Here is a 20,068-nt window from a genome sequence, read left to right as displayed (position 1 = left end):
GGTCCATTTCTGTTGTTATCGAACTTGCAAATTAATTAATCATGTACGGTTTTGCCCATCACAGACGCATAAACACTGTATACTCAGTGTGTAACCTCTCGAGTGAAACTTGGGAAAAAAATCATTCGGGTGGAACTTAAACCTACGATGTCCTGCTTCCTAGTGCAGACGCGTCCTACCGCTCGACCACCGAGCTTGCTAGATCGGTTGGCTATTCGAACCAGCAGGGGGTACCACAATTAAACTGTTCATAAGATGGAATTTGCATTGGGATGATGTAAATCAATATTAGTTTTTGCCCTTCACTTACACGCACAAAAAAAACGAAACCAATTGGTTTTTTTTTTATGTGACGCGTCGTAATAAAAGGCATGCAATGAGTACACCACCATCTTTTCCTCAAAAAACATTGGCTAAAGTGGTCAGAAATTGCCTCAGATCACACCATGCACAGAGCATCGAGAATCCAAACAATTTCGGGGCCCTTAAGCGGGCCCCAAACCCCACGCCGTAATTTTTTGACCCACTTTTTGGGAGACACAAATTTTTTTTTGGCCCCCCCCCCAAAAAAATTGTGTTCTGAATCCGCCCTTGCACTTACATAAACACTTGCTCACGGAGTAACCTCCCCAGTGAAAGTTGAAAAAAGTTCTTGACCACTTGAGTAATTCATGTTTTAAAAGTGTGTTCTAATTTTCTAATTTCTGATTGTGTCAGTCTTAAGTGCCCAAGGTGAAGTAAGTATAATTATGTACCCAAGCTTTATAAATTAGAAAACAAAACTTTTTCCTTTTTTGCTTGTTTCTATTTTGCTTTTGCGAGAGGCCAGGGGAGCGCGCGCTCGAGCATTCGAGCTCGCCTGCTGGCTGTCGCCGCCCGGCGCAATTTCACGAATTTCAATAGAGGGCGCTGTTTATTGCGTCCGGCAACTTTATTGGTGTTCTGCAAAACTCGGTTTCGTTTTTGAGTTTGGCTTCAAGCAATTTGGGGGGGGGGTATAACCATAGCTCCATGGTATAACTAATTTGTGGAAATAATTGCCATTTTAGGATGCAGAAGTGTAGGCTATTTTCATTTAATTTGTATTCCAAATGCTTTTAGATGATCTAGCCACGAAAATAATTCATCAGCTCAAGAAATCTTTCACCGAAGAGGCAAGCAAGAAACTAAGTCGAATTTTCCAAAATGTACTTACACAATCGCACGTACCTGTGTTCTTATTCCTCCATGCACGTACCAAGATAGCATGGGACGAATAAAAACACTCCATTGTTTCAGTATTCGTTATAAAAGGAAAGGACTTTTTGTTCTCGAAAGTGTCTCTCTAGCTGGGTTTTTTCTTTGGGGTGTATTTTGCGCCTTTTTTAGTTATTTTGTTCGCACGTTGATAACCAATCAGTCTGAACAGCGCCCTCTCTTGGTCGAAACTGTGTCTGGCAATTTTCGAAGCGAGGCTGCTCATTTTAAGACTGGTTCCGCAATTGAATTTTATGCACAAACGTAAATGTGTGACGCGACGAGGCGGGTTATAGACACGAGTCAGTCAAAATGGCGACAAGTCTGTCGCGAAATATTTTCTTTGACATAAACAATTAAAAAATCGCCCAAAATATCACTTATGGATTCTTAGATGTGGTCATAAATTATCAACATGGATGCAGACGATATTCAAGGTCACCATATCGACGAAAATGAAGTCAATCGACGGACAGAATTGATAACGAACGCGGCTGAAAAGTATTTGAATGGCGAAGTTACTGAATCGGACAACGCTACAACAGTCGACACGGGTAAGTAACGCGTGATTTTTGTGTACAATTGAATGTGCAAATTCTGATCTGTCATGTCAGTCGCTTAGGTTAACCATTTTCGGCTAAAAGTAGGGTTTTCGGAAGGAATTTTGCATCCTGACGCCACTTTTTCATCATATATTATCTCAATAAAGTTCAGTCGTTGCAAAATGTTGAAAAAAAAACATGAATCTGGGACTGTCTCTCATTCTCTGAGAAAAACTTCAAAATTTTTACTTATTTTAATTTTTAGTGAATGGTAAATACTCACTCAATTTGAAAATGCATTTGACTTTCCATACGTTTATTATAGGCCTAGGCCTAATAAAAAAAGTAATATGTTGGGCGCAATCGGTCGATGTGTCGATCGTGCTGCAATGTACTGGACTGGTTCACGCGCGAAGTACGCACGACTTCCTAAATGTGCCATAGCTATTAACCACAGCATCTTCCATTAGCGTTATGCGTCGTCGGCACGCGAATACATTCAAATTTAACTTGTGATGGCCTCCCAGACTAATTCCTGCCCCTAATAACTTTGGATCATTCAAAATACGCAGTGGATGTAACCAGTCTTGGTCTCCCGCAACTCTCCTTTTCTAGCCGTTGAAAGGGTTCTTGTGCACAGAGCCTATAGCCTAAATACCGGGAACCGGTCCTGCATTTTTCACTATACGTTTTCACCATCACAGTACACACTGCTTGAAATGAAATGAATCCGCTACACGTACATGTACGCAAAACACCTATGCATGTTTGCTTCCTTATTTGTTTTAAATTGAATTGAATCCTACATTTAAATGCAGAGTAGTTCATCTTTTCTTTCTGATTTAGGCCTATGGCTCTCTAGGACTTTTATAAAATTACTGTAGGTCTGATTCCTGTCTCCAGAATGCAAAATCACAATGGCTACATGTATGTTCATGTAAGCATGGAACTAACCCGACTGCCTCTCGCGTTTAAATTAGTCTCCTCATGAACGACTCAACATGTCTTGTACCGTTGCTACAATGTATTTAACACCATTACAGTATAAATGTACACAGACATGCCGGTGTATACATAGTATGTACTTCTAGAACTAGAAGGCACAAGTATCATTACTTGGGTCTTCATAAATTTGGTTGAGCCCCGTGATAGGTGAATTACTTACACCTAGAATTTCACTTTCTCAACAAATATTTGTCCAAAAAGCTTCCCTGATTGATCAATAACTCTTAAAAATTTGTTAACTATGGTTTTTAGGACCTCAGACCAACGATATGTTAGAGACATCAGAGTTTTGCACACGACCATCTGTTTTTCAACTTGCATGCACGCTTGATGCGACGATTGCAGCTGCTACTGCTACAAAACTGGTAACCCACCTTTGTGCATGTAAACAAAGCCATTTTCGTTTACCAGTTTACCCAGGTAGACAAAGGGGCTTTGTTTGCACGCACAATAGTGGGTTACCAGTTTTAAGGATTGAGGCAGTGGTCACCCTTCCAATTTTGGATGATTGAGGCTCAATCCAATTTTTACATGATGGCGTTTGGAGGATCTTGCAGGATTGAGGATGGTTCCTAGCCAAAAGGTACTCCCTAGGCCCTTTTGCTAGGATGAACTGTAACTTCAGTCCTGCAAAATCCTCCAATTGGCCTCATGGAAAAAAAACATACAGCCTGAATCGTGCAAATTCCTCCATTATTTCTTGAATATGGTCCATGGAGGGTGACCACTGCCTTGATCCTGCAAAATCCAGCAGCAGTGACTGTCAACATGTTGAGGCTTGGCCAGTGACATCCTGGAGCAGTACGTAGGATTTCAAGCATAATCCAGGCCTATATTTATGCATTGCTGAGCCAAAACAACACAAGGTCCAGCCCAAGACCTTGACAAAGTGCATCCTAAGAAATCATTACCGCACTTTTGCCATGTAACCTCAATCCTTCAAATTCCTCCATGCACTTTAGCAAAGAGGATTTTGAAGGATTCAGGGCAGTCAGGGTTCAATTATGGCACAATGTATACATGTATCAGTTTCCTGCACATTCATGACATTAGTGGAATTTGGAGGATTCAGGAAGAATGCCAACGAAAAATCATATGTACATGTAAAGAGTTACGATTGACAGATGATGGAGGTCTATCAGACTTGCATTACAACAGTTACTGTGTTAACCCTTTAGTCACCGTAGAGCCCGAAACCGCCTGCCTATTACCCACTGTAGCACCAAAAACAGCCCAAGCACTCAATGGTTTGATTGATTCTTCAGTGAATAAATACAATGTAATACACTTGCTAATGGTTATTGACAGACGCACATTGTCTACTTTCTTTTGTTTTGTTTTTGTGTGCAGTTATGACGCAGCAACTGCTTACCACCACTCCACTTGAGATGGGTCTTCAGATGCACAACATTAACCCAGGCGTCGCGTAAGTACACGGAAATTTGGGAAGCAAAGACGTTATTTGCTCAGCAAAATCAGGTTACCAGCCAAACTGTCATCTAGTGCCTGTTGGTTCTGACTGATTCCCGGCCAATTGCACACAAATCTGCTAAGCAAGATTTTCTACTTGAAACTGGGCCCTGTACTAAACACAGACAGAATTGATGAGTTGTAGTCAGGGTACCGTACTTGTAAAGATCACATGTCCATCACAAGTCCATCAAAGGTTCATCACAAGTTCATCACAAGTCATCACAAGTCACCACAAGTCTCTCTCAAGTCAATCACAAGTGATCACTAGTCCATCGCAAGTTATCACTAGTCTCTCTCAAGTCATCACAGTCAATCACAAGTGATTACTAGTCCATCACAAGTTATCACTAGTCCATCACATGTTATCACTAGTCCATCACAAGTTATCACTAGTCCATCACAAGTTATCACTAGTCCATCACAAGTTATCACAAGTCATCACAAGTCCATCACAAGTTATCACTAGTCCATCACAAGACTATCACAAGTCCATCACAAGTCTATCACAAATCCATCACAAGTCAACACTAGTCCATCACAAGTCCACAACAAGTCCATCACAAGTCCATCACAAGTCCATCACAAGTCCATCACAAGTCCATCACAAGTCCATCAGTATCCATCGCAAGTCTTCAAGTCCCAAGTCAACTCGCAAGCTGTCAAAATGAATTGAGACAAAGGCATCCATGTTTGATTGTTTACATGCTGTTATTTGTGACTGAACTAGTGTATTGACTTGCAGGGATGAAGTTCAGTCCATCATAAATCCATCGCAAGTCTTGTAAGAAGTAAATCACAAGTCCAGTCACAAGTAACAGTGGATGAACAATGACAAGGGAATGCCTTTGTCAAAGCTCATTTGAATAGCTTGTGATTGGAAGTGGGACTGGAGGACTTGTGATGGACTTGTGATGGACTTGTGATGGACTCGATTACATCCCAGCTGACTTGTGATTTACTTGTGACTGGACTTTTGATGTACATGTACTTGTGGTCAACACACGTATCTTAACTACAACACTGGTCAAATGCTACATCAGTCACAAGTCAGTAATAGGGGATGAACAAGACGGATGCTTTTGTCATAAATAGCTCGCAGATTCACATGTAGTCATGGGTCGAGAAGTTGTGTGTTGGGTACTCGGTCACCTGCTGCAAGAGAGCGTTATCACGATGAATCGCTATCACTCAATAGCTATCACAACAACATCTCGTGAATCTTGTAAAAAATTTCCCCCTAAAAAAATGGGGTAACTAGTGCACATGTATGCGCTACTTTTGTTGGCAAACACGGTCCATTTTGGTCGCATGTGTACTGCATGTACGTACGACAAAAGAGTTACCGTGAAGATTCACAGCAGTCCCGCATGTCTAATAGCATCTCTTGCATGTTACTGGCTGAAAATTTGGAGCTTTCATGCAAGGTTTTGAAAGTGCACTGCATACAAATTGGTGAAACAGGTGCAAGCACATGACAAGACCACTACAACGTACAAGATTCCCCAGTCGTCATTGTGATAGCTGTTCGTGGGTGATAGTGAATCCTTGTGATAGCGCCCTCTTGTGGTAGGTGATCGTGTATCCATGTACAACAATGTTTTGACCCAAGACTACTTCACATGGGACTGGTGATCATGGTGATGGAATTGTCTACAGTTTTGTAGTTTTAAATGTAGTAAATAAAAGTTTCATATTACTACACGCTTCACCACTTTCCTCTCCATTATTTGCATAACTGTAATCATGTCCTGTCCCTGCTACCTTGCTACATTCAAGTATCAATAATCTGCTTCAAATTATTTTGTATTTGTTGGGTAGGTAGTTTGCTATTCATAATTACTCTTGGAGGATGATTGCGCTTTTAACCCTGGCCCCTTGGGTGTATTTAGTAGAAAGGATCCTGAATCTGCCAAAAGCCATCAATTTTGCCAAGCACACAAATTTTGGTGGCCAGTGAGTCCATTAGAATCTACATGTACCAGTTAGCCGGGAGATTTAATCTGTTGAGATCCTAAATCCATCAAAGTCGCCCAACTGCTCAAGATGGAGTTATCCTGAATCCATCAAAATCCTGCAGTACCGCTTGGTTTCATGTCTTGAATCCATCAAAATCCCCCTACTTTTTCAAGATGGAGGTATCCTGAATCCGCCAAAATCCCCCAAAACAGGGGTGTGGATTTTGATGGATTCAGGTACGATAGGGATAATAAAGGAGTGCTTCAGTATAATAAAACCACAGAGGTTAGATGTAATAGGGACAGGGAAAAATAAGTGGACTCCATATTTATAGAATGACCCGTGTGCATGGGTTTGTGTGTTTACAGGCAAGACAGGAAGAAGCGAGATTCTCACAACGAGATTGAACGCCGACGGAAGTGTAAAATCAACATCGGCATCATCAAACTAGGGGACATCATCCCGATATGCCAGACCACCAAAATGGTAAGTGGTGCATGTTATCTATTGTAACTTGTGTTCGGAAAATCGCAGTTCATTACTGGGTTTTGCCATTCACCGACGTATTTTTTATAACACTGTACATGTATACTCAGTGTTGTACTGGTTGATTGTGAGAAAATAATCACTCGGGTTAGACTCAAACCCACGACCTTTTGCTTACTAGTGCAGATGTCTTACCATTTAAAGAGGTTGTGGAATGCTCGAAGACATTTCCGTCATTTTTGGGGTTTATGTAGCCTAATGTGTGATGAAATAAAAACGACTATTGTTTCTGTCATGAAATGAGTACTAAGGTTACTTTTGAGAGCTATTTTTCAGGTCCTGTTTCGACCCGAACATGCAATTTGTGTAAAAGTCGTCGTTGCGGGCAGCAAACAAAACACAGTAAATCGTGACGTAATAAACAGGACTCGTTTATGCTACTCTGCATCGGGAGTCCTGTTTATTACGTCACGATTTACTGTGTTTTGTTTGCTGCCCGCAACGACGACTTTTACACAAATTGCACGTTCGGGTCGAAACAGGCATGACAGGACTTGAAAAACTCATTTCATGACAGACACAATAGTCGTTTTTATTTCATCACACCTTAGGTAGTAGCATATACCCGAAAAATGACGGAAATGTCTTCAAGCATTCCACAACCTCTTTAACCACCGAGCCTGGCGGGGTTGGCTGGCTGGTTCGAATCTGATATAGCAGAAGGTGTCGCAACCAAAGTATTCATAAAATGTAATTTCAATACTGGGTTTGCCCTTCAAAGACGTTTTTTATTATTTTTTTTAATTAGTTTGCGCTAGTAAGCAGGAAGTTGTGGGTTTGAGTCCCAACCGAGTGATTATTTCTCACCAACACTCCCGTCAACACTGAGTTAACAGTGTAAATAAAAATACTTGTAGGGTGCGGTGGTCCAATGGTTATGGTGTTCGACCCGTGTGCCATGGTACATGGGTTCGAATCCTAATCGTGGGAACATGGTGCTTGTGCTCTTGAGCAAGGCACTTTACCATTAGTATCAATAATGTAAAGTTAAGAAGAGGTGTTATCCCTCTACAACATGAATGTGTATCATTTAATTTTTTTTTTTTTTTATTAAGTGTCGGGAAAGGGATCTTGACGGAACTGGAATCAGCAGCTACAGAGAGTCAATTCTGTTTAAAGAAAATTGGAGTCATGATTTCAATTAAGAGTTCTGAAACAATGGACTGATCCTTTAAACCCTAGGCACGTGGTTAACATCACGTGCGCAGCCCCAATGCGACACTGCACATTCCACACATTTGACCTATTGCCGTTTACAAGTTAGCCACGCCCCTTTAATGGACAACCCTGTGGAATGTTGTACATTACGTTTTGTTTGTCTCAGATTTTGCGCGTTCTGCCTCCACAGATAATTGGACAATATTTCACAAGCTGCGTTGAGGGGATTCTACCACGATAGGCTAATTGACCAAAACACCATGAAGCCGGGCTCAGTAGACAGTCTTTTCAATTCAATTTTTTTGAGTTGCCAGTATGATTGAACAGAGCATACATGTACATGTACATGTACTTGTAGATTTTAAAACACTCACCGTCCCATAGCCTTCCAAATCCACCAGGAGGTTTTGAAGGATTTTGTAGGATTGAGGAAGGTAGAGGTCAGAAACTATTACTTAATAAGGGAGCCTTTATGCCTCTTGAAACTTGGTACCTGTACAAAGAGCGTGCCATTTCGTTCCTGCACAGTTTTAAAGATTTTTGAGGATTAAGGAAGGTAGAGCCCAAAATAATATTACTTTACATGGGGCTGGATGGCCCTTAGAAGTAAAAGGCACGTAGCAACATTTTAAATTACCCAAAAATGTACAAATGTACCTACCGATTTAACAAGAAAATCCTTGCTCAGAGGGAAGATAGAACTGACATGTATCAAATACCCTGGAAAATTGTTCCCTCTTAAATGGTATCAATCAGAAGAAAACTAACATGAAGGTGGTTTAAGACAATGTGCCCGCGGGCACTTGTAGAGTTTTATGTGCGTTATCAATGGAATTTTAGTTACGGGACCCCAAATATTGTGCCTACATTTTCTCTGGTTTCTCAAAATGTTTAGTATCCACTGAGCTGAAACTTCAACAAGTTAGTTGTTGTGCACCCTTCTTAAAATTTTGTGCAATTTTGTTGCTTCAAATGAAGAAAAAAAACCCAGAGTGATTGATTTGGGTGGACTTAGGACAGTTCCTAGCGACACTGCCAAGGTGTTAAAATTAGCGCCGATGATCCTTTCTCGCGATGCACACTTTGTAACTTTACGTCTCTCTTTTCTTTTTTCTTTCGCAGAGCAAGAATCAAATCCTGGAGCAGGCGTGCCTGTACATCGACGAACTCCGGGAAAAGAGCGAGAAACTCCTGTTGGCGAACACTTCAGACCCTGAAGGTCAGCCCAGGGATCAGTCTCAATTCATTTATAATTATTATATTTCTCTACCTAGGATAAGGGAATGTCTCAAAAAGTCGAACGTTCCATCAGGGAACATCGCCTGTTCCAATTAGGAACATACATTGTTATTTAAAATAATGGCGTCTTGTACAGCGCTCATGTCTGTCACGCTCCTGGCGCTCTATTATTACCCTGGCTTTGGCACGGCTGCCATTACAGCGCTCAAGCATTGAAGGAATTTCCTCCTTCCAGGTACCCGTTAACTACACCTTGGTAGAGAGAGGCAATCGTAGTAAAGTGCCTTGCCCAAGTGCACAAACACGATGTTCCCTGTCAGGATTCGAACCCATGTACCACTGCACACGAGTCGATCACCGTAACCACTGGACCACAGCACCCCACTGATCCAGCTTGGGAACATCGGTCTATGCGCGTGCACGCTTAACCAGGAAAGGTCTGTTCCAGTTGCGAACATAACGTGTTCCTGATGGCAACACCTTATGTTCCTAAAAGGAATGTTCCATACAGAACGGGAGCGTTCCGATTTTTGAGACGCTCAAAAAGTTAAAACTAGTTTCTATTAGGGTCCTTCAAACATTTAAACTATACTTTGTTTACAAAAATGAAAAAAAAAGACCACATGTATATTGGACGATGTACGATGTTGGAGGCTCAAAGTACCCAACTATGCAAAGGGCTCAATGTGAGTTGTGTACTGGTGCTGATGATATCCTGCAGTCCCTACCCACATTTTTCTCAAAGAACAATCGAGTGTACCAAACATTACTCAAAGGTGACTCAAAAAGGGGGCATGTGGGCAAGTACATGTACGGGGTAGTTTGTTATCGTAAAACTCAACAAATTAGTTTACATGTAACATAAGTGTTTGGATGTGTGATGCACATTTCATTTCGTGTACAAAAATATTTCCTAACACAGCATTATATTTGCCAGGTGTAATAAAGAAACTTAGTGGAAAATATTCCAGAAATTGATTGAAAATATTGATGGATAATGGACAATTTTGGGATTCGGACTTCAAAGTTTTATCACTAAAAGGGAAATTTTCAACTTCATTGTCAACTTCCCAAAGAATTTAGCCTGTACATGTATTTTGTCTCATTGAATTTTTTGTGTGTGCAGCACAACATTTAATAAATACATTGAGAATGCTTGCAAAGAATATTAATTTTATTCAAAACAAAAGATCAAAGTTAAAACATACAGTCAACATTTTCAAAAATGATAAAAGCCGGCTAGTGTCTATAAGCAGGATTGCGTTTTTCGTGAAATATCCAAAGCTTAGTCTTTAAGGTTAAATTGATGCTGATATTGCTAATGATGATAATAACAATATTGACATTGACGGTTTAAAAGATCAGACTGAATTGAAGTGGACAATGATGATAAAGTGATGTGATGATGAGAAGATAAGAAGTTATTAACATAGTGAATTTTTTATTTTGTTTTTATTTATATTAGCTGCTGAGGAGATCAAGAAACTTCGGAAGGAGAATGAGAAACTGCGCTCAGAGAACAAGCGCTACCAAGAGATCATCCAAGACATGGAAACCCATCCTAATGGGGCAGTAGAGCAGCCAAAGTCCCGCTCCAGATCCCGTAAATCTGACAGCAGCTCATCGTCAGCCAGCAGCAAGATGGCCGCCATGCAGAGCAAACCTCACCTCACTTACCTACCAGGAGGTCCTAACCAGGTTACGGTAGCCGTGCAGGGAGGCAACCAGATGCAGAGTCATGTGGTAGGAGGTGGACCCACGACACTAGTCGGCAACGTCCAAGGAACACAAGGAGGCATGGCTATACTTCAACCTAACCCCAACGGGGCTGGTTACATCTTGGTTCCTGCCGTCAGCAAATATCAAAGCACCACAGTCACCAATCAGTCGTCAGTTGTGGTGACCATGTCTGGGAACCAGCAAGCCACTCCATCCGGGATGGTACTTGCAAACCAACCTCCACAGTCAATGGCAGGCAGTCAAATTGCTGTTGATGCAAGTGCCACAGTATCTCAGGCGCAGACTACTACAGGGCAGCAGCAGCAAGCAAACATATCCAGTACCCAACTCAGCACAAGCATTTCGGATACCCCTACAGCTCAGTCCACAGTAGTCACTCAAGCAGTCAATACTCCCATCACCACACCAGGAAACCAGAGCACAGTCGTACTACAGGGAGGTAACGTTCAAGCCCCTGGTCAAGTTCAGACTGTCAGGTACATTGTACCTCTTGTCCCGGGTGCTGGTCAGGCCAGCACCTCCCAAACAGCCAACCAGGCAATCATGCTAACCCTTCCTGTGCGACAAGGCCAGAATCTACCTGTTCGCATAGCCCCGTCATCAGCTGCACCTGCCACTCGCTCCTCCCAACCGATGATCTTGCCCCAGCCAGCCTCAGGCGGCAGCAGCGTCAATGCCCAGATCATGCAGGGAGTTGATAGCACCCCAAAATCCAAGAAGAAATCCTCATCAAAGGTGAAGAATATTTCTGAGACAGAAACGGAGTCATCCAGGACTGGCTCGCCATCTGTTAGCCAAACAGGTGGCCAGCAGGTTAACATAGCCACTCCACCCCCAGGTGGGGTTACTGTTCGGCTGCCAGTGGCTGGAGGAGGCGCTGACCCAGGGAATGTTATTGTAAACCAACAGGGCCAGCATATTATGGTACAGAAGCCAGGCCAAGGGTCTGCTCAGAATGTCATCATGCCCATGCAGATCAGCAGACCAGTGATGACGCAAAACTTGGTCTACATCCAACAGAACGGCCAACTGATTCCGGTCATTCTCCAGCAGCAGAGCAATCCGGCAGCAGTGCCTTCTGGTGCCCAGACCATGATGCAGCCACTGCAGCCACAACAGCAACCTCAAGGAGTCAATCAGAACTTTGTGACCATGCCTCTGAGTCAAGGCAACAGAGTATTGCAGACCAACGCCGGAGGGCAGATAATCATGTCTGGGCCTGGCTTCCAGAACGCCTTGCCAATCAACGCACAACAGGGAACAGCCAGTAATCAGTCTGGAGTCAGTTTGACCCAGCATCAGGCAACTCCAAGCAACCTCCAAGCAGGCCAGGGGGAAGACACATCTCAACAGGGTGCTGTTCTTGCCAGTCAGGGTCTTCTTGTCCCAAAACAAGAGCCGATGCCTATCCAAGAAGGGAATGGATTAGGTGAAGATTCCAGCATGCTTGCACCTCTCAATATCCTCACCTCAGGCCAGGAGTCTTCAGACCGCGGCCAAGAGGACATGGGAGACTACAGCAATGACCGAGACAACGACATCCTGGCCAAAGCTGCTGAGTCCATCTTCTCTCCAAATTCCTTGAGCGAGAACTCACCTATGATGAATTTTGGCGACATGCCCGGACAGGGGCCTGACATCAAACCAAACATTGCTCCCCAACAAACCATCAGTGCTGGGGGCATTGTGACCCTGCAGTCCGGCATTCAGCTGGGTCGAGATTTACCTAACACCTTTGCTACACCACTTCAAGAGGTAGCCCCTCCAACCGAAGAAGCCATGGAGACATCCCATCGACATGAGAAACACAAATCCAAGAAGAAAAAGAAAAAGAAAAACAAGGAGAAGGACAAAGATAAAGACAAAGAGAAGAAGAAACACCACCATCATCATCACAGCCACTCCAAAACTACCATCTCTACAGATGATGCCACACCAGCCAAATCAGATGTCTCCATGGAAGGGTCTCCTATCGAAAGAGCTAATATGATTGCAGAGTCATTGCTGCAGAGTTGGATGGAGAAAACAGATGGCACTGATGAAAAGGAAACTGAAGCCCAAGCCTCAGCAGCTCTCTCCTCGAACTTCTCAACCGAGGCTCTCATTGCTGGTAGCACAAGCAACCTCCCGACTGTGTCGAATGCCAGCAGCGTCGCTGTCTGCGGCTCCTCAGAATCCACCCCAACAAATTCGAACAATGCCTTCACATCCTTTCCATCCTTTAGTTTTGGCAGCGACATATTGAGCAGCTCAATGAGCGTGAGTGGGCTCCCAACCTACATTGAGGAGGAGGAGGCTGACTACTCAAAGAATGACAATGAGGTGAACTCTCTTAAGGCGCTGACTAGTCTCCGGGATTCCCTCAGCACAGGACAACCAGTTGCAACTTCTCAGGAAGGGGTAGACTCTGTCTCAAGTCTAGTTCCTGAGCAGACAATGGCAACCTCTACCAGCAACCAGCCAGGTATTGTCAGCGATGTCCCTGTTGCATCATCAGCGTCAGGTTTCATGCTAGATTCACCAACAGTCAGCCAGGCATCTGTCACAACATCAGATGGCAGCGGTCCAGGTTTCATATCTCCTATCCCAAGTATATTCTCCCTCAACTCGTCCATCCCAGAGAGTGGCATCCAAAAGCCAGAATCGGGCACATCAACTCCCGTCATTAACGAGAATGAACAGGATCCCATATCAACTCAGGTAGCACACCAATCAGGATGGATATCCCATCATTCAAAGGCTTCAGAGCTTGCCAGAGGTTTGCAGCCAGCCAGGTCTCAGAATCAACCTCCCTCCACCTCTGGCACTGGGGCAATTCAACTACCTGTCACATCCCAGACTTCAGATACTTCAATCAACCAACCCGGAAGTTCGGGATTATTTTCACCAATGTGGCTGAGCCCCTCATCTAATATGGGCAGCAAAACTACCTCCACACCTCAAACACCAAGCCAGGAATCCCCACCTCTTCACTTCGGTCGAGATATGTCGGACGTTGCTTCTTTTCCAACCAATGAAGCAATGCAGAATATCACAGAAGCCACCTCCAACTTGCCACACGATCAACCTCCGCTAATGGATTTGAACAAAACCGTTTTGCCAAGACATGATGGCCTGCGTGGCCTGCAAGCTTCATCCACCAGCGAGAGCCAGAGTCCTCAGCGTCCATCCATATTGGATGTAACACCTGCAACAAGTGGATTAGGTAATTTGGAGTCGCCACATTCTTCTGGAACTATAGCCTGGCATCATACAAGCATTGACAGGCGACACAAGGTAGATAGTCCAGTAGGAATCTGTACCAGGACTCCTGAGTTCCAAAACCCCTTGCAGATTGAGAGCCGAATGACGCCTGAGCAGAATCTTCTCCAAGACACTCTAGACCAGGGCAATATTAGGCATGGGTCTAACATGAGATCTGAAATAAGCAGCAGTCAGAGCAGAGAAGGCTCTATAGAGAATATTGGACTCCAAAATCTCATGTCACTGGCGGAAAGCACCGCCAGAACCTCTGTTGAGTCCTCAAATCTAATGTCAACACCTGTAACCTCATCTTCTGGAAGACCTATTGATAACTCAGCGGGGAAAAAGAACCAAACTGGAAAGACTTTTTCCATTAAGACTTTGCATCGCACACTTACCTCTGAGATCACTGAGTCGCCCAAGAAACCTTCAAGTCCCACTCCTGCTGTTGAACCACCATCAAAAGTCAAGACAGCAGAGAAAACGATCCCACCTCTGAAGATAAAAATCCCCAAGGGCAAGCGACGGTCCAGTTGCCAGAAGGAGCAGTCTGAACAACAGCCAGACAAAAGTGAAACTGGCAAAGTGGCTAAAGTGCCAAGCACCTCAGACATGGATCAAATAGGCAAAAGGGAACTAAACCCCAATTTGATTGATAAGTATCCCTGGTTAGCAGAGGGGGAGGAAGATGACAGCAACCAAGCCTCAGCAGGGGACTTCAATCAGTCAAGGGAGAAGCATTCCTTTAGCGTCCAGAACATCTCTCAGAGCTCCCAGCGCAGTGGTCGTAAGGACTCTGGTCTTGTGATGACATTCCAACGGAAAGACAACAAGCAAAGTGCAAAAGAAAAGCCAAAGACGAATGTTGACAGTGCGCCTTCTACCACTGTCGCGTCTTCACCATCTATTGCACAGGTACACTCCTTATGGAATCCCTCAAACAATGATGGTTACAATCGCCCAAGTATCTCGAAGCCTGAGAGCTGTAACATGCCCTCTGTGTATTCTTCACGCCACAGTGACACCATAGCTTCAAACCGGTCAACAGCTAACTTGAGTTCCTCGCTGCCGGTCCAGCACAGCCCCCAGGTGGACAGTCAGTCCACAGACATGTCTCCCTTCTCTGTGCCTATCAACAGGGATCCCAACCCAGCTGTTGTTGAAAAATCCAAGGCTAAGAAGCCCAGTCGTCGGGGGTCCAACAGCTCCAGCCACTCAATACGCAGTAGTTCAGAGCCTGACTGCTCACCAATGCAATCTTGTATCAGTGAACACTCGTCACCCTCTGGATTTCATGACCTTCAAAGTCACAATATGCCATCAGATCCGCAACAGACACAGACATTACAGACCAGCAACCTGAGAAACCCTTCACAGTCACCTGTCATGAACCTTGCCCATCAGCAGCAGCAACAGCAGCAGCAGGGCAGCAACATGCATGATGCTAAGCGCTATGCCTTCCAGCAAAATCAAGGCCAGATGTTCCTCCACAATGAGGAGTCTCGCTCGACATCCGGCCAGCCATCTAACTCCTTCCAGAATTTCCTACAACCTGCCCGAGGGTCAGACTTTCTGGGCCAGGCCACGGATCCGCCCGACCCCATGGACTTCAACTTGAACATGTTTGACAATCAGAAGTCAGGGTCATCGGATCCCACTGTGATGAACAGCTCCAGTGAATCCCGGCCAGACAGCAGAATTTTACCTGGTAGACAGGTGCATTCACAACCTGTCTATATCAGTCAGAGTGAAATGGCTCAGGTGTCTGATCCGTCCCATGATATACACAACAAAAGTGCAGTCTACACCCAATCAAATATGGACCATTCCGCACGTTTTGGTGTATCTCAATCCCAGACCATGCATGTCCAACAGCATGGACAGGCATTGAAGAGAATGTCCAATACACCAACTCAGCCAAGCAATCCAGCCAAGCGTGCCAACATTCATCACAATCACCACGGACTATCGCACATGCAGGGCCAAGACCAACGCCAACCTAACGTGTCGTTGGATCCACATCATGTGGTCAGTGCCGCAGACACCCGAACCTCGGCCCATCAGATGCATCAACCAATGGTTTCCTCGCATGCCAACACAATGCGGAGGACTTCGCAGAATGAAAGAACGTTAACCAGTGCTGTCCAGTCACAGCGCCAAACGTACGAGACCTCACAAAGCACCTCCCGGTTCCCTGAAGTGTCTAAGGGAAGGAAACGTGCTCAAAACTCAGAACAGTTCTTCCACGGGCTAGGCCAGGGGCAGGGTATAGACAATTCGTTAAGACATAGAGACAGCAGTAGTCAGGATCAGAACTGGCCTGGGTTTTCCACGCAGCGCTCCAGTGATTCCTCTGAACCATTCCTGCCATTATTCTCCTCGAGCAGCATGACGCAGAGCCAGAACACCCCTGCATCGACCACCACCAGCTCCTCCATCGTGGCCAGTTTATCGCCCTCACGTCGGTTACGCGGGAATGAGCTACCAACCTACCTTCCTCACTTACCAGGGCCAATCCTGCCCAGCCCGTCCCAGTCCAACAAACCACATCAAAACCGCAATGACTCTGATATCAGTGCTCCATATAATGCAATGTTTGGGCCTGGTAGGCCGGGAAGCATACCCATGAACGTTGGACCGAATTTTCCAGTTTTCACAGAGCACCAGGCTCCCCACAGCTTCAATGTCAGCAAGACAGCTCAAATCAGCGGGGGAGTAAGTGTCCCTCCTCCACCCTTCAACTTCAATCTCTTCAATGACCAGCACTCGCAGCCGAGCCACGTAAACGATCCACCTCTTGGCCTTCCCACGATGCATCTCCACAGCAACCCGGCCCTCCCGATGGATGATGGGATGGCATCGTTACGAGGTAATGTGGGATCCAGGCATCCACAATCATTTGGTAATAACATGGGTCTGTTGTCACAGGGTGCTACTCCTGACGGTCGGCCGTTTAAGGTTGGTATGCCCATGGGTCCCCACTTTCACTCAACGTTTGGCCCCTTTTAGTAAACACCCTGAACGGCAAAAGAACAACCTCTAATCCCATCTTGCTCCTCTCAAAAGCTTCCAACAATTTTTTGTACAGCTAACAATAAGGGATATTGCTTTTCCATCCATTAAAGCATTTTTCAAGTTCCAAGACCTTAGTAAGAATGAATGTCATATGAAACACTTGCTCAAGAAAAACAAAAATGTGAATTGAAGTAACAGTGAAGACTGACTGAAACAGACAATCGGTGCCTCCTCCAAAAAGTTAGTCACAACTGTCCAACAAAATCATGTGCTCCGAGTAACAACATCTATCTGTTGTTGTTAATACTCTTGGTATTTTACTTTCAGATATTTTTTTGAAACCAATATTCGAAATTTTATCATCTGTCAATTTTCAGCCCCTTCTTTTCATACTTTCCTTGCGTTTGATTACTTCCCTGTGTGCTTACTCATGCGAGACATCTCACAATTACTGGAGCCTGGCCCAAGTAACTGACCCACTGAGCCGGTTACTAATGTAAGTATCCCACAATACAGTGCAAAAACATGGCGGCTAAAGTCCCATGCTGCGGCAGCAGGGGACTCAAAAGTGTTTCAGCTTCACTTCACTAGACGACTGGAGGAAAGTTAATTTAACTTTAAACATATCAAGGATTTCTGGTTCGCGTTGGAAGAGCTCATAGAGTAGCCAACATAGCTAGCTTTTGACAGCTCAAATCCATTTGCAATGGGAATTTAATCACCACATGACCTCTTGACCTGGTCCAGTTGCTATGGCTTGGCCTCTAGTATCCCAAGATGGTTTGTTTATTGCCACAGATTGCACATATGCATCTATGCCCAAGACGAAAGTACGGGTAAGCACGAGGGAAGTAATCGAACACGCTCAATGTTTCTCACTAATGAGTTTTGCTTCTTTTGCCGTTCAGTTCAATCGGAGTTGTAATCAAGTCAATCGCGAGTCAATCGCAACTCGGATTAGAAGTGACAATATATGAACAATGACAGAGGAATGCCTTTGTTGCAATTCAGTCAAACAGCTTGTGCATTGACTAGGGAATGGATGACTTGTAATTAACGTTTGATGACTTTTGGTGACTTGTGACTGACTTATTACAACTCTGGTTCAAATTCATTGTACTTTGTAAAAGAACCTGTAGGTGTAGCATCTAGTTTGTAAACTTCAGCCTTGAGAACACCGCCCAAATTATAACTACTGAAATTGTGCTTTGGCCAAAATATCATTTTAGAAACGAGCCCAAAGTTTTAATTAAAATCCGATCAATCAAGAATATCAAAGCCGTTAAATTTTTTATCGGACGAATCAAAAACGATTTTTGTAAATCATATTTTGTGAATCGTGTAATTAATGATAATTGCGAATTGAAAGAAAATTAATGTGAATTTTATTTTTTAAACAACGTGTGCTTTTCTGTAATCTCATATCATTGTATTTTGAACGTCTTCTTAAAGTTGAATTTTTGTTTTTTAATAATGTGATTATCAGTATACTTTGTCACCAAAAACTGCCCTGCTTTTTAAATTATTTTTAAAACTATCTGTTAGTAGGCTAGTAAGCTGCCTAACAGAGGTTACAGTAAGTTGAAGGACTTATTTTCAGTATTTTCACTTTTCAAGTGTACAGCGAGCTAACCATATTCTAAGACAATCGTTTGTCTCTCGTGTTTTTGTTCTACGTTGATTCTTTAGGGGTTTTTTTATGAAGCAGTATTGTTAAATATTGAATATGCGACAAAGGGAATGTCTTAAATTTATCCGCAAGAAAATTGTAAATATTTGGACATAATTTATACATGTAGGAATTGAATGAATGAACGAATGAATGAACGAAAGAATGCGGAGTTTGTAGGTTAGTTTCTGTCCATGATGCCGTTTTGAGCCAAAGTTTCTTTAGTTTGGATTTATACTCAACGAAAGATTTTGCATTGTCTTTTAGCTGAGCTTGCCACAGTAAAACCAAACTTGAGCCTGTTTGCAGAATACGGTCACAAAAGATAGAACAATTGGAACATTGAATAGGAAATCTAACCTGTTCTTAATTGGGAGCCGGTATGCTTCTGCATTTGCCAATAAGGACAAATGTACATGTAGTTTAAAGCCCCTTTAGTTGTAAAATTCTTACTGCATAACACTCCATCACCCCACATCGATAGCCAAATTTTACCCTGCACGCTCTTTGTGCAACTGTTTACCGGTGCAGCATGCAAATGGAGCTGGCAGTTTTGAATATCCGGTCCAATGCAGTTGCGAGTAATAAAACATTTAATTATTCGAAAATGGACAGCCCTATTAGCCAACCTAAAATGTGTACATGTATACTTATAACAAGACCAGCCCATTCCAGTTAAGAATGCACTGGTACACAAACTACATTCAAATAATTTTATCTTCAAGCAGACTTATCCACGGTCCATATCACACTACGCGGAATTGCGCTTTTCTAAGATGCGTGTGCTGTTTGTGCTGCACGCATAACTGCTGAAAAGTTTGTGTACATGTTCGTGATCTGTCTTTACTGTGTTTCAGGTTTCCTTGAAGATAAAGTTGTTATCCCACTCTCACTCATGGAACACGGAAAATGTACTCTAACTGTGTTTAATATTAGATGCTGATGCACTACATTATTCTGTGTTCCACTTGCCCTCCTAGAATAGCAAATATGATCTGCGGGTAAAGCTGCAGGTTGTGGGTTGGAGTCCAGCCTGGGGTCATGGTGCATGTGCCCTTGGGCAAGGCACTTTGTCACTCATTGCTTCTCTCCACCCAGGAGTAAATGGGTACCTGTGAGGGCAGAGATGGTTATTGCGATTGAATTAGCTTCCTTGCGCCTAACAGGCTGCATCGAGCTGCATACTCCCCAGGGAGCTGAGGTGGTATTTAGAATGTTTCATGAGCCCAATTACCAGGGGTAATAA

The 20,068-nt window shown here is 43.7% G+C and overlaps 1 protein-coding gene across 1 annotated transcript; it reads left to right on the top strand.

Moving 5' to 3' along the window:
* The first annotated feature begins 1,491 nt into the window (after positions 1-1,491).
* LOC119733372 (basic helix-loop-helix domain-containing protein USF3-like) lies at positions 1,492-18,985 on the top strand. Its single transcript, XM_038206958.1, has 5 exons — positions 1,492-1,790; positions 4,134-4,209; positions 6,581-6,698; positions 9,039-9,135; positions 10,621-18,985. The coding sequence occupies exons 1-5, from the start codon at positions 1,652-1,654 to the stop codon at positions 17,145-17,147; spliced, it is 6,957 nt and encodes a 2,318-aa protein (XP_038062886.1). The 5' UTR covers positions 1,492-1,651; the 3' UTR covers positions 17,148-18,985.
* The last annotated feature ends 1,083 nt before the right edge of the window (positions 18,986-20,068 follow it).

This window comes from Patiria miniata, unplaced genomic scaffold, assembly GCF_015706575.1.
Source record: "Patiria miniata isolate m_02_andy unplaced genomic scaffold, ASM1570657v1 HiC_scaffold_25, whole genome shotgun sequence".
In the NCBI taxonomy this organism is placed as follows: domain Eukaryota; kingdom Metazoa; phylum Echinodermata; class Asteroidea; order Valvatida; family Asterinidae; genus Patiria; species Patiria miniata.
This window is presented reverse-complemented; position numbering and strand designations above follow the sequence as displayed.

Bases quoted from the DNA above. Each gene is read 5' to 3' on its own strand.
- LOC119733372 (XM_038206958.1), top strand. From the start codon at position 1,652: ATGGATGCAGACGATATTCAAGGTCACCATATCGACGAAAATGAAGTC. The intron at 1,791-4,133 runs GTAAGTAACGCG...TTTTGTGTGCAG, and splicing joins CGCTACAACAGTCGACACGG to TTATGACGCAGCAACTGCTT. The intron at 6,699-9,038 runs GTAAGTGGTGCA...TTTCTTTCGCAG, and splicing joins TATGCCAGACCACCAAAATG to AGCAAGAATCAAATCCTGGA.